Here is a 15,445-nt window from a genome sequence, read left to right as displayed (position 1 = left end):
TCTGTTGGTTTCTCACATCTTGAGGACTGTTGCCAGTGTCAGTCAGCCAGCCAGCGTGCCTTACGGCATCGCACAGCGCGCCGCTTGACCCCCTCCGCTCTCCCAGCCAGCCCTCCATCCGCCCCTCTTCCTCCATGCATCATATCACACACAGCCAGGTATTGTGCTGCTCCGCTCTTGTGTTGCCTGTGGTGTCTGTGAGGAGGTACTGTGCCTCCTGTGCGTCACGCTCGTGAGAGCTACAGTATGTCCAGCTGTTGTAACTCACATTATGCTCAGGAGGGTGGGGGTGAGGAGCCTGGACGTGATAGTATTTTATATTGAATGTTGATGCAAGTGTCGGGCCTTATATGTTGGGCTGCAACAAATTATTCAGCATTCGTTATTAATCTGTCAGTTATTTTTGCGTTAAATAATCTTAATAGTCCCAGTGAAGTGGAAGTCGGAGCGTCTTTAGCTTCTCTACTAAAAAATGGGTGGGTTTAGAGTTTAGCACAATACAGAGCTAGCACAGTCTACTGCTGAGCTGACTGTTGGCTTCACATCACACACACCTCTCTTGGCGTCTGATCAGGAGGAGACTGAGGGAGAAATGAATAAATTAGACCTTAGCCACATTGTTATGGAAGTTAAAAAAAATCTCACAAAGGTTCCGCCCTCTATTGAACTCTATGGGTAATACTCTCCTACAATCATGAGCATACAGTCGCCCGCTGAAGTCTGCATAAATATAGCTGGCCATTGAGGACATGCCTACCTATATATAAAGAGCCCACAGTGTATTGGGCAGTATGATGGACTGAGCATCCTTTTTCTCATCAGCGACGGCGCTCACTGTCTTTCAACCTCTGCAAGAGGTTAGGCCATGGCTTCACCCAGTTTGGTGGCATACAGTGGGTTGGCTGGGGCTTCCTAGGCCACTGCAGCTGAGAAAGACATTGGTGGACTATAGCGACCAGCCTTTAGCTGGTCAGGATCAATGTGGCTGGGTTGATGTTGTATCATGACAGAGTGTTCATCCATTGGGCTCCAACCACTGTACTCATAGAGTCCAATAGTGGGCATCTGTTAGCACAGATGGGGCCCTCTGCCTATGGGCCCCATAGCTCCTGTACCGCACTGCCGAGGGTGTAGGATGCTGATGCAGTGAGTGGGATGCTGATGTAATGTGTCTCCTATATATTCAGGACTCTGCACATATTTGGTTAGAGACGTCCTGATTGGCCACTATGTTAATGCAAATTTCAGTGGGTGAATGTGTGCTCTTGATTGGAGAGAGTTACCCATAGAATCCAGTAGAGGGCTCCACTTGCACCAGTAGAACAAGGGTTACAATATTGTTACCTTCGTTTTTTCCACCAATATTCAAACACATCTCCTTATCTCTCACTGTATTGCTCTGTCGCGTAGCTGTTACAACCCACGAGCAGTGAAGTGTGGTTTGATATGACTGGTGCGGCTAGCTAGTCGCACAAAGTCTCATCTGATTGGTTGAACTTTTGTAAATGCCCCTGAGTGTTGGATGAGTCATCAAACATTTGGAACTGTTTTAACTGGTTTTACAGAAAGATAATGTAGAAATACTCGGATACTATTTTTGTAATACATATATTTAGCATTTAAATTATCAATTTAAACTTTAAATTTTCGTTTTACTTGCTACAGTGTCAGAAAATCCCAAAAATGTCTATCACAATTTCCCAGAGCCCAGTCAGGCATCTTTAAAGTACTTGTTTTGTCCGACTAAATGTGCAAGTCCCAGCAAATGCTTACATTTTATTCTCAAAGTATCAAAATTGTAGATGTTTATTCTCTTTTAATCAATTGATTAATCCATAGTAATCATTCCAGCAGTAGCTGTGTGCTCTAAAATGAAGATAATTAAATACTAGCCCATATCCAAGACCAAGAATGACATTTCTGTATTTTTGCATGTATCTGTATTCCTACTGCATCCATCCCAGAACCCTCGTTACAAACCGGAGTTCCTTTATACAAATATCTCGGCCATGCATGCGCGGAGTTTCCTCTATTGGAGCTACTTTCAGCTGACAGGTGCTATTTTAGTACAAAGACAAGTAGAAAACAATACATTTTAAGATGGTTGTGCAGATATTCTCCTGTAGTTTTCATTTGTGATATTATTTTGTGCTTTCACTTCAGGGGAGAAGCCCAGACTCATTACATCTGTACCACTGAGGAGATAATCATCGGAAATGAAAGAGGGAAAAGGTAAGATGTCCTGTAATATTGTTGGGGTTTTTTTTGTTGTTGTTGTTGTTGTTGTTATGTAACTTGTGACTGCATAGTTCCCCAAGATGCTCATTTATGTTTTATTTGGAAACTTAGGCATCTGTTTGCAATATTTAGGCACTTGATTATCATGAAGTGCATTGAAGAATATGTACTGATTGGAGCTGCTCCATCAGCTGCCGTAGCGTAGGTTGTTTCATGACTTTTTCTTTAAATGATGCATATAGTCTGTAAAAAAACAACCGTGAAATATGACCATTTTAGACTGGGAGGAGCAGCATATTCTCACATTTGAGATGCTGGGACCAGCAGTTTTAGCATTTTTGCTCAATAAATGGCTCAAAAAGACAATCACTTATCAGATTTCTTGATTAAATGTCAACAAATTGACTTATGGTTTAATCAACTAATGAGCTTAATTTAGGCACTACTGTTCAGCTCTACATTGAACACAGGCAGAGAACAGTTGGATCCTGTGCCACCTCATTAAAGCACAACAGAGCTGAGGGGGAAAAAAAAAACTCATCTTGCTTGTTTCTTAAAAGAAAAAGATTCGTTTGAAGTTTGGTCCTCGAGACATTCTTTGGTGTTTTCATCATTTCCTAAACAATAACTTAGGAAACACACACGGCCCAGCCTAATATCCTGCACAGGATGGAAACACAGCCACTTCACTGCAACTCAGACACTGCCCTCTGATTCAGGAGGCAGCAGTATCATATCATGTTTTATGTTGTGAAATGACAGTTTGGGTTTACAGGGAGGGGCTTGTGTTAAAATCTGCAGAGTGCCCCTGTGGTGGTGTTAATCGATCATGTGGTTTCCGCTCCCTCGCTGTCTCCAAGTTGGGGTGTGCATGATTTACTGGTAGATTTACAGCAGTATTACATTACTGTTGTTGCAATGTAGCCAGTGCATGTGCACTCATGCACATCTCAAAATAGATATTCAGCTGTGCACTCCTTGACTTTGCTATTGATTTTCAGCAATGAGCTAGCCCTGAAGCAGTGCCAGGCGTGTTTAGTACAACCATTTGGTAGTGTGGACGGCTCTGGCCCTCCTGTGTAGACCATGAATCAGGATGATTGCGGATAAAATGTGCATTGTGCATTAAATAGTCAGATATGTGTAACACAACATGCCTTTTAAATCTGGTTTTAGCTGTAATCTGAGCTCTCCGAAGCAACCAAGCACACAGTGCTGATGTGATGCATTGGGATTTCATATATCCCTCAGTGCAGGGAGCGAGTGTCTATCAGTTCAGCATGATCCTCTTAAAGTGATCGGCCTGCATCTGCTGCCCTTCTCGCCCTCAGCTTTTCTGTCTCTCTCTTGTTCTATCCTCCTCATGTCTGTACGTGCTCTTGTTGTGTTAATGCTTCCTTGCATTGATTTGTTTCTCTGCCACTCCCATATACTCCAACCCTTTCTTAGCTTTAGCCTAGGCAGTACAGCTCATTTGTATGTGTGTGCATGAGGTTGTGGGTGTGGGATGCCCGCTATGACTCAATCAGCCGCTTTGAAATTCATTTTACGGTGGTTCCTGTTTTACACCATCCTCTCAGAAAGTGAGAATGCTCTTCAGTTGAAGGAGGTGCTAATACATTTGGTCCTTCCGCTTCTTATACCCATCACCCAGGATAACCTCATGCACTGTGTAGACATGAGAGGACCAAGGAGCACGTGAAGATGTCCCAGAAGGCAACTAAAAGTAAGTTCTTTTGCTTTGGGTGTTTTGTGTTTTTTTTACCAGATGTTGTTGTTTTGGTCAGATTACTTGAATGGGACTTTTCCCTCTTTGGATATTTAGTAAAGCACTGTGTGTTATTTTAACATGCAATGAGAGGGTTTATGGACCAGAATACACTTTGTCACACATTAATGACTACATTTTTTACCATTATAACCACTGCTAGTTTATTTCATTGGGTTATTTGTTAAGACTTGAGGTAACACGTTGAAATAATCCACAACCGTCAGTGTATAATGACACTGCATGTTCCACAGTGATAACTATTGACAGTTTGCAACAGCAGTCTTGTTGCTGTGCCTCTCGCCACACAACATTTAGTGTTGTTTACTCCAGATGTTGGGAGAAAACACTAAGCTCTGTAGATTTTCTTCCCTTTAAATTAAAGGAGGGATATTGCCCGTCAACAATGAGCCTCTGCCAAGATTTATTTACAACAAAAGAGCTGCAGTTGCATTTGAAAGTTGTTGCATTTTGTCATGCCATTGAGTGCTTGCAGTGTGGTTTGTCACTGGATGCCAGTCTTAATTACAGTGCATTCTTGGTACTTGGTACGCTATAGGCTGTAAAAGCACTTTGAGTGGTCAGAAGACTGGAGAGGCCCTATACAAGTGCAAGTCCATGTTCTAGCATTCTAAGCTACGTTTTTATTAAAACAAGTCAGTGTTGACTTTGGGTGTGACACCGGCATCCGGGGTAAAAGTCAGATGTGTGATTAATCCACCCACCCTTTAGGGGCTTCTTTAATATTTGTACAAAATTATGCGGACTTATGCTACATTACCTCACTTGTTCCACTGCTTCTGTAATTACTACAACCACTAGAGGGTGCTGCCTAACAATCAACATAATAATAAGCTGGTTTTCAAGTCAGCCTATGTCAGAGCTTTTTGAATTGGGGCCAGATTAGAAAATGTGAAAATACCTGTGTCGCCAGCTGCTTCTGGCATCATATGGGTTATTAAAACAGTCACATACAAATGAGATAATGTAACTGTTATATCTTTCAATGCAAAATTATACAACTCACCACTCCTGAAAGTTGCGGCCCGTGCTGTCGACTTGCCGTGGCCATGCCCACTACCTAGCAGTTAATCTTTGTTGTATGCTTGTTTTCCATCTGTTTATAAAATCATGTTAATTTCACCTGTAAAGTTCCTATTTGGTACATGTCTGAAAACTGTATGATAGCCCTGCAATCATGAGGTGAACAGAAAATATGCAAAGTGATCTTGCTTGATTAACCCAATTTGTGTGGCCGTCCACATATAGTATATTTTGAATGACAAGCCACGGACCATTTAAAACAGGTCCAGGGGCCACAATTGCTCCCTGGGCCAGACTTTGGACATGCCTAACCTATGTGGTTGTTATGTCAGTGAGAGCAGCATAAGCTTGCAACCAGTAGAGACTCCAGGAAGTCAATTTACCCGGCCAAGACAAAGCTCAAGAACCTCCTGTAATACTGCAACTTTTGTTTCTTTTTTGTTTTTGGTTGGATTAAACTATTGTTACCTTGGGTTGGCTCTAGGCCAGCTGTTTCCCCCGTCTTCCAGTCTTGGCTAACCAGGCTAACCAGCAAATGGCTGTAGCTTCCTATGCAGCGTGCACATATGAAAGTGGTATCAGTCTTCTCATCTAACTCTTGGAAAGAAAGCCAATATGCATATTTCCAAAAAGGTTAAATTGTGTATGTATCCTCCCTAAAAAACTGTGATATCTCTCTTGCTGTCCTGTTGTCGATGGGAAGAATGGAACATTAATTCATTGCACATACAGTACAGGCCAAAAGTTTGGACACACCTTCTCATTCAATGCGTTTTCTTTATTTTCATGACTATTTACATTGTAGATTCTCACTGAAGGCATCAAAACTATGAATGAACACATGTGGAGTTATGTACTTAACAAAAAAAGGTGAAATAACTGAAAACATGTTTTATATTCTAGTTTCTTCAAAATAGCCACCCTTTGCTCTGATTACTGCTTTGCACACTCTTGGCATTCTCTCCATGAGCTTCAAGAGGTAGTCACCTGAAATGGTTTTCCAACAGTCTTGAAGGAGTTCCCAGAGGTGTTTAGCACTTGTTGGCCCCTTTGCCTTCACTCTGCGGTCCAGCTCACCCCAAACCATCTCGATTGGGTTCAGGTCCGGTGACTGTGGAGGCCAGGTCATCTGCCGCAGCACTCCATCACTCTCCTTCTTGGTCAAATAGCGCTTACACAGCCTGGAGGTGTGTTTGGGGTCATTGTCCTGTTGAAAAATAAATGATCGTCCAACTAAACGCAAACCGGATGGGATGGCATGTCGCTGCAGGATGCTGTGGTAGCTATGCTGGTTCAGTGTGCCTTCAATTTTGAATAAATCCCCAACAGTGTCACCAGCAAAACACCCCCACACCATCACACCTCCTCCTCCATGCTTCACAGTGGGAACCAGGCATGTGGAATCCATCCGTTCACCTTTTCTGCGTCTCACAAAGACACGGCGGTTGGAACCAAAGATCTCAAATTTGGACTCATCAGACCAAAGCACAGATTTCCACTGGTCTAATGTCCATTCCTTGTGTTTCTTGGCCCAAACAAATCTCTTCTGCTTGTTGCCTCTCCTTAGCAGTGGTTTCCTAGCAGCTATTTGACCATGAAGGCCTGATTGGCGCAGTCTCCTCTTAACAGTTGTTCTAGAGATGGGTCTGCTGCTAGAACTCTGTGTGGCATTCATCTGGTCTCTGATCTGAGCTGCTGTTAACTTGCAATTTCTGAGGCTGGTGACTCGGATGAACTTATCCTCAGAAGCAGAGGTGACTCTTGGTCTTCCTTTCCTGGGTCGGTCCTCATGTGTGCCAGTTTCGTTGTAGCGCTTGATGGTTTTTGCGACTCCACTTGGGGAAACATTTAAAGTTTTTGCAATTTTCCGGACTGACTGACCTTCATTTCTTAAAGTAATGATGGCCACTCGTTTTTCTTTAGTTAGCTGATTGGTTCTTGCCATAATATGAATTTTAACAGTTGTCCAATAGGGCTGTCGGCTGTGTATTAACCTGACTTCTGCACAACACAACTGATGGTCCCAACCCCACTGATAAAGCAAGAAATTCCACTAATTAACCCTGATAAGGCACACCTGTGAAGTGGAAACCATTTCAGGTGACTACCTCTTGAAGCTCATGGAGAGAATGCCAAGAGTGTGCAGAGCAGTAATCAGAGCAAAGGGTGGCTATTTTGAAGAAACTAGAATATAAAACATGTTTTCAGTTATTTCACCTTTTTTTGTTAAGTACATAACTCCACATGTGTTCATTCATAGTTTTGATGCCTTCAGTGAGAATCTACAATGTAAATAGTCATGAAAATAAAGAAAACGCATTGAATGAGAAGGTGTGTCCAAACTTTTGGCCTGTACTGTAGATATGAATTCATGGAGGACTCCTTACCTCATGCACTCACGCACTCACTTGCAACCCACTAAATCCGCTCCTGGTTAGAATTCTGTCAGTATTCATTGTTCAGGAGGTTTTTACCGGGAGCCCAAATTATCCACAGAGGTCTCTTCCTCTCCAAAACAAACGAACCTCCTGATTAAAACTGGTAAAAACACTTAATAAAGCAGTTTCATATTACAAATCTGTGTTTATTCTATGCTGTTTGGCACGTCATAGACAGGCAGCTCGCCCATCAGCTGCTATGTGCTTGACTGTTTTCTCTAATAAGTTAAGAGCCAGATGTTGAATGATCCGCAGAAGTTTCCAAAACAAAATAAACCAGTAAAAACTCTAAATAAAGCAGTTTCATGTTAAAAAAAATCTGTAGTTTCTGGACGCTGCTTGTCATAGAGGGACTTCTTACTCTGGTGGCCAACTCGAAAATGTTAAAATGCGAATGGCCCTATCTAGAGCCAGTGTTTGTCAGTTTGTCTACTGCAGAAACGTGGCGGTGCAACATGGTGATCTCGGCAGACGAGGGCCTGCTCCCTGTGTAGATATAAATGCTCATTCTAAGGAAACAAAAACACAGCTATTCTTATTTCCAGACAATTACACACTAAAGAAAACACATTTATTATATTATTCCATCTCTGCCAGTATATCCCCCTAAAACCTAAACACTGGACCTTTAAATCAAGCTCACCAATTTTTCCAAATTTCACTCGAGTATGTGACACTTAATGTGTACATGTTCTTTAAATGTGACCGGGATTTTAAGAAGAACACTTTTAGGTCTTACTGAATAAGTAATACGTTTGGATACAGACAGTTTCTCCCACATTTGTGAGTTTCAGTCTCTGCTAATAAATAAGAGACTGAAATAGATAGAGTGTTTCGCATGGACCTCTGCAGTTATCTCTAAATAGCAAGTGGCACTTGCTAGAAATTCATTAGTATTCATTTCAGTGTCATTTTTCAGTATCCATTCTAGTACCGATACAACACCTGTGTTAAGGGGGAAGCCAACTGTTGAACACTGCCTTTTTTTAAAAGCTTTTATTTGTCGTTGGCTAAAAGTACACTTCATCATTCAATGGAGTCAGTTATTTTCTGTCATGGGGTCATTCACTGCAGCACCTTGTACATCAGTCGCCACAACATAGATGAAATATCTCTTTTAATGTGAAGATTGAAGCCAGCATGTATTATGTGTGTGTATTTTAAATTCTTGTTCCTCTGCCTTTGTTTTTGTCATCTTTGACTCCAGCATGGTGCCTTAGGCTTCTCCCAATCCTCCTCTTCTTCATCTCCTTTGTCACATACTACTGCTCCTATGCCATACTTCAGAGGTAATTACACACACGCTAACACAACCATTTCTTCCTCTCTCGGTTGCTCTCGGTATTGAGGTCACACAATTACAGAAATTTCTGGTAAGAAATAAACTTGTGAGGTTTGTGCAGTGCTGAGTCACTAAAAGTCGAGAGGACAAACCCAGATTCTGATCATCCGGCGGTCTGAGCTGCTGGTCAATTTAGGCCTGCGCACATGCCCATTCTTGCACTTTCTGAGTGTTCTGGATCCAGTTACTGGCACGCTGTGTTTTTATGGATTCAGCAGTAACTCTCATGCCAGTTGTGCTGATTGTCTGTCTTTCAGCTACGGAGGCACCAGCAAGTCTCCGAACAGTAGCAAGTCGCTGTGTGGTGGTTGGCTAACCCAGAAGAAGTGGGAGAGTCTTAACTTTAAGTGAGTAATGGCATGCCTGTTTTTTTTTGTTTATATATATATATATATATATATATATATGAACTTGAGGGAGTGGATGGTTTATTAAGGGAGGAAGGTATGCCAGCTTTTTTATTTGAACATAAGGTGCCAGGCTCTGTTAAGACTGGTCTTTACCAGTCATGGAGGAAAAGCATGTTTCAGTGAGAAAGAACAGGACTTATTACGAAAACTGATTTTCCATCTAAATCATGTAAGTTTCAGTAACTCATGTGGAATGTGCTGATGAAATGGGTGAGAGGGAGAGTTAATATAAAACCCAATGTCGGCTAAGAATGAGCTCTTGATAAAGTTGGATTTTTGGAGGCCAGACGACAGCTTGTTTGTCCTCCTCAGGTTCTGCCTTGTTAAGTAATCAATGTTCCACAGCCCTGAGCCCCCTCTCATTTATTTTCTCTCGCTCTATTATCAGTTTATTCAGCTGTATATTTACTGTTAGTCCTTTTGTGGGATCTGTTCTGTTACAAAATAGCGATATGGTATCCATCTGTGGTTTGTCCCAGCCTCCTCCAAGGTCACTGTTTATTTCTTCAACTCAGTGGACCGTCCACTGCCCGCCCTTTGACCTTTTAAGATTCATAATGCCTGCGCTTAACCCTTGTTAAACAACATGATTTGCATTCTCACATAAAGCTGCCGGCTGGTTGTTCTTGGGCTTTCCCATCAGTCATTACAGTCACAGGGAGGCCTTCCAGGCAATCAGAGTGACATTTCTCTAATTAGACCCCTCCCTGGAGATTTATCCTGATCTCCTGCGACGAGCTAGCTGGCACACGAGGGTAATAAATGCCTGAGAGACTCACTGTCAAAGACAGTAGGTCATAAACAGCTGGAGTCTGAAGCCAGCGAACACAGAAAAGCAACTGTTTCACATATTACAACCTGCCACATTTGTCTCACTCCACAGGCTCTGTGAATGTTATTGTTTCTTTCCTCTCTCCTTAGCAGAGAGATGCCAACAGGGGCTTTTAATGAGGGAAATTGCTATTGGATGACATCATGAAAAGGGCTGGTTTACTTATAATGAGTCTAGTTTACCTGCTTAATAGATACCAGAACATTTGGGAAAGCTAAGGCAGGCCTCTCCATGTGCCAATATGAACACTGCGCTGTTTGGCAGCACTGTCAGTGTTGTCCATTGTGTGGTTTGATAGTTGTTATAGCCAGATTTTTTTTAGTTTTCCTCCATCCTCGCTGTCTTACGCCTCATTCATATCCTCCCTTCTCTCCCAGCCGCAAACCCTCCTGTAATATAACTCATCTATACAGTGAAAGCCTGTGCACTGCAGTATTGTGTTGTAATTCCTGCTCTGACATTTTTCACGCAGCATTAGCCGACAGACGCAGCTCTTCCTGAAACTGGAGGATTTCTTCTGGCGGGAGCATCTGTCAAAGCTGGCATTACCTTATGGCATTAAGGGCAGTGGTATGTTGACTTTACAATTATCCCCGGCTTATTCTGCTCAGTTTACTCAGCACATGCTGGTATTACTGGTTATTTTATAAAGGTGTCTACTTTTTATGCATATATTCACTTATCTTAACATGTCACGTTCACAGAACTTAAAAATAAATCTATATATGGTGTGACTGAATTAAAGACCAGACCTGACAGTGATGCTTTACTGCCATAAACACAAAGTTCTTCTGTGACTTCAACCGTGTATCTGTTGTAATTAGATTTAGGATTTATGATCTTTAGCTCTGAAGAACAAAACAACAGACTTTTATGTGAGTTGCACTTCTCTATTCAAACCTTTCTCTCTTTCCCTTCCAGAGCTGCTGCTACTAAAAGTTCTTGCTGTAATTGCAAATTACCAGGTGCCAGCCAGCATTGAAAAGTAAGTGTCAGCACACTTCAGCCAACCTGGTTTATGATGCTAAAGCTCAACATTTTATTGAAGGGATACTTCAGTTTTTTAACCAGATTGGTGTCATAACAATGTGGGGGGTATGTGTGAATGAACTGTGGTAAACCACCCGTCTTGTAACCAGAGCCCAGATCTCCCTACTTCCCTCATTGCGAAACTTGGAACATGACACTGATGACGCAAAACGCGTAATCCGGCAAAACGAGCTTAAATATGAATCAACATTATGTCACTGCGCTTCCTATTTCTCACCAAAAATGTCATTGGAAACATATTTTAGTGCCCTGTTAAGGTGTAATGAGAGAGTCTGTGAACAGGAAGTGGATGCCATACTGTTTCCTGTATTGTGAAACGAGGGATAAAAAAAAAAGGGCGGTAAAACTAAACAGTGCTGATCAAATACAAACCAAAATTCTGTTACTGTGTTGCCTATTTCTCACTTGTTTTCAAAAACATGAGACTGTTTATAACCAGCCGGTTGCCATTGTGTCAAATTCACAAATTCGCCTCATGTCACTTACCTGCAGGACCGTTTATTGGTCTGGTGCGGCACAATGCTTTCTGGTAGTTGCAGATTTTCTACCTCTTGTGCAAAACCAAATACCACAGTCCCTTTTCTCTGTTTTCTTTGATCATATAGCATCAATCTCAAAAGCATTTGCATATTTCTACTGCGAAGGCACCCTAGTGTTATGAAAAGACCACCTACCCAGTAGTAAAATACTTCTTTAACCTAGGACCTCTCTACTGATTTAAGTCCGTAGTGCAGTACAGTGATAATTATGACTACTATACTATAAGTCCAGAATTGGCACCAACACATATTTAATAATTGATGCTATACAACTGGAATATTTTCAACATTGATTGGTTGAAGATGTTTTCCAGCTGTGGTACACATCCTGTAATACGCTTTCAGTTCTGCATGACTTCATCACTGATTATGGGTACTTATGGTAGCTGTTAGTGCTTAGCCACATAACTGTCCCTCATTATGGTCAAGCGAAGACCCTCGGGTGCTTTTGCATTGATGAATATGTTTTCAGTTAGGGTGACATTTTTTTTCTCCTCATTGTACAAAACACTCATGTTTGTCTGTGGTGTTCTTCTCCGCAGCCTGGAATGCAGAACCTGTGTAGTCATAGGCAACGGCTTTGCCATTAAAAACAGCTCGTTGGGAGGCATCATCAACAAATATGATGTGGTCATTCGGTAAGTACAATGGAGGAAACCTCAGAGAAGTATTGTTGCTAGTACTGTCATATTCAGTTATTGTTGTTACTTGGCATGCTGATCACGGAGAAGAAGATGAATTAGGGTAAAACATACAATTTTTGTAAACTTGCTGTTTTGCCTTTTGTTTCCACTCCAAGCTGCATTTTTAGGAGGTGACTGTACTATAATTTCATGTCTTACAAATACAACAATTTCTTAACCTAAGGCCTCTTCATAACTACCATCATGTTTCAGGATGGTTAGGACTGATAAATTAGGAACAGAAGGATCCTTGCTAGATGACCTTAAAAAGGGAATGCGGTGATTTTCCCTGCCACTGAAAGCGGGATATAAATTTGCTTGGCTGTTGACTAATGACGGACAGTATCCGACTGTGTGACCGTCTGACCCTGACATCGAGCCGCCCTCTCGGCAATTAGCAAAACTTTTCCTCAGTTCTTTCAAAGGAGAAAAGAATGCGTTTAGTTTACTTAAGGACAAAGGCACTCTGCAAATCTGACTTTACAGCCTTGGAATGAACACATGCATTCTGAGTTTTTATAAGCCTCTTTCAAACAGCCAGAATTTGGCCTGGCCACAATGCATTTTTCTCCCCCATCAGTCCCTCCTCCCCCCTGACTCACATCTCGCCCTTTCCTAATCGTTCCCTGGCCAAGTGGAGTAAGGTTATTGACATTCAGAATTCAATGCATGCCTGAGAGTTTGACGTCATCAGGCCTATTCTGTCATAGAAACACGGCTAGATTCTGTTAAAGCCTGTTGAGAGTTAAGTTCCCAAGTGCAAACTAATCATTTAACCAAACAAGGTGTCAGTCTGTGTTAATTATTGGATCAAAGAATGAGTTTTGATGTGTGTTTTTAGAAGATGTGTTACAACGCTCTAATGTGAGTTAGTTATCCTATTTGCAGGTAACTCTCCCTTTTTTAGAGAGTCAGCTCTGGAAAGTGACAGGACATATCTAGAGGGAAAAGAAGAACCTGAATATAAAAGTATCCTGGTTGTTAATCAAGTATAAACCCTAGATCAAGAGGCCACCTTAACAATATTTAATTTGGATTAACATGATTCCTTAGAACAAACATTAACTGAAGAGACTGTATGAATCATCTGGCTGGGGAATCAGGTCACAGTGACAAGGATGTTTTTATACCTCTTACAGTGTTAGAGGAATCATGTGAAAGCACAATAAATGTCTGTCATTAAAAGTAATGAATACAGAAAACTGGATACAGCATTGGAGGTGGGGCCCTGTTCATTCCTTTGAAAGTTGCTCAGTTGTGGTGAAGCCAAAAAAGTTTGACTTCAATGGTGTAAAATTACCTGTATCTTTCACATTGTTGAACCCATAGAACAAGCACACTGGAGACTTTTTCGCCGGCCAGGCTGGCCACTTCCGTTTAAAAAAAAAAAATAATAATAATTTATTTAACCTTTATTTAACCAGGAAGTCCCATTGAGATTGAAAATCTTTTGTAAGAGAAACCTGGCCAAGGTAGCAGCCAATCAAAACACATTTAACATGCAACAAATACAACATATAATACAAGAATCCACAATAAAACAAAAACTATTCAAACATAGTGGCCTCTCAAGAGCCCACTTTAGCCCCTTAGTATAATAATATATATATAATATATTTAATTGTGTGGCTCTTCTAATCTTTAGAAATATTATCCGAACAAATGGATCAAATCTCTATGGTGAAGGAATACTTCGCACATCTATTTTCAAACAAGTGCGTAGGAGAGGGACGAGAAGAATAAACTTGTAGAAAAGACTCCCGCACACTGTCTAACTTGCAAAAATAATGATTTTAATGCTCTTGCAAGGTATTAGTGACTAAACTTTCATCAGACAGGCGTTTGCCTGGTCAGACCGTGTGGGAGTCCATCACCTGATGGATCCAGAAGTTGTAGTTACACAGTTTGTCCACTATGTCAAATTGGCTTCAAAGTTCACTGTGCTTCCTGGGGGGCCTGGTTATTACTTCAGATAGACAGCATGCTAATTGGCTAACCAAACTGCTAGGTTGGTTAGGCGATAGAACTCCTTGTAGCTTGGAGTCGAAGTCCTGACGTCATGGTCTTGCCTCTGTTTTACTAGCTTCTGTAACTCCTCTGCAGTCTCTCATGGAGTATTTCTTTCATCAGCATCTCGGAAGCATGCTCCTGGAATTTTAATCTCAATATCCTACGGCAACAGTTACTTTGTTAGCATGTAAAACCTACAGCTCCATGAAAATGGCTACATCGTTGTAACTTTGTATTCCATCCATATCTATAATATTTAGTCTCCGCCAGCTATACACTTCTTCACCTTCTGACTTGCCTCTTTTGTCAAACTGTTGACTTCAGCCTGTGGTAGTTTGTGGGCTTATGGGAATCAGTGTCCTTTAAAGACCACTAAAAACAGGAGTGTTGAGTAAACAACTATATATCTGTATTGTATTGAGCGTACAACACAATATACTGCGTAGGGTTTATTCCAAAGTTGTATTTTTAGCAATGTGTGTTATTTCAAATGTTAGTGGGATTTTGAATTAGGTTTTCTGAAACTTCCGAAACAAAACCCGAAAGTTGCGGTTTCACTTCGGCCCTCTATTTCTTTGTATATTTTTGGTTGGACTCAGTGACAAATGTGTGAGCCAGAGTTGCGTTTCCCAACTCTCTGAGAGAGGTGGCGAATGCAAGGTGAGAAAGAGTAGACACAAATATGAGCATCCAGGTTGAAAATGTTGCCTTTCATGCTCAAAAGCATTTCAAAGATCACGATGAAATAATACTGATTTAAAAATAAATCCCAATTTCTGGATGAATGATTGCAAAAATGAAAATAACAGTGAAAATTAAACAAACCTGAAAAGTCTTGTGTCCTCTCCCTGCCTCAGGTTGAATGATGCCCCAGTGAGAGGCTATGAGGAGGATGTGGGGAACAAGACCACCATGAGGTTCTTCTACCCCGAGTCAGCCTCTTACAACCCTGCACTGCACAACGAGCCCGGCACGCTTATGGTCCTGGTGCCTTTTAAGCAGCAAGACCTCCGCTGGCTCAAAGAGATCCTCTATAACGAGAAGAGGGTACAGGATATGTGTGAGAATGCACTCTCTCTCACACAAACACA

General features: G+C 41.5%; 1 protein-coding gene across 4 annotated transcripts in view; it reads left to right on the top strand.

Annotated features, from left to right (window-relative positions):
- st3gal4 (ST3 beta-galactoside alpha-2,3-sialyltransferase 4) overlaps positions 1–15,445 on the top strand; it is a 32,076-nt gene that overhangs the window by 7,479 nt on the left and 9,152 nt on the right. For 3 of the 4 annotated variants that reach the window (XM_078167241.1, XM_078167240.1, XM_033631768.2), the window contains 8 exons: positions 2,164–2,232; positions 3,893–3,964; positions 8,696–8,777; positions 9,088–9,177; positions 10,545–10,642; positions 10,994–11,057; positions 12,204–12,299; positions 15,212–15,401. In XM_078167241.1, the coding sequence (XP_078023367.1) occupies positions 3,943–3,964; positions 8,696–8,777; positions 9,088–9,177; positions 10,545–10,642; positions 10,994–11,057; positions 12,204–12,299; positions 15,212–15,401 (642 nt within the window). In that variant the 5' untranslated portion in view covers positions 2,164–2,232; positions 3,893–3,942. The remainder of the gene's footprint in view (positions 1–2,163; positions 2,233–3,892; positions 3,965–8,695; positions 8,778–9,087; positions 9,178–10,544; positions 10,643–10,993; positions 11,058–12,203; positions 12,300–15,211; positions 15,402–15,445) is intronic. The other variant, XM_078167242.1, reaches the window with a different exon arrangement.

Source organism: Epinephelus lanceolatus, chromosome 4 (genome assembly GCF_041903045.1).
Source record: "Epinephelus lanceolatus isolate andai-2023 chromosome 4, ASM4190304v1, whole genome shotgun sequence".
NCBI lineage: Eukaryota > Metazoa > Chordata > Actinopteri > Perciformes > Serranidae > Epinephelus > Epinephelus lanceolatus.
Note: the sequence above shows the minus strand (reverse complement) of the source record. Positions and strands in the feature narration are given on the sequence as shown.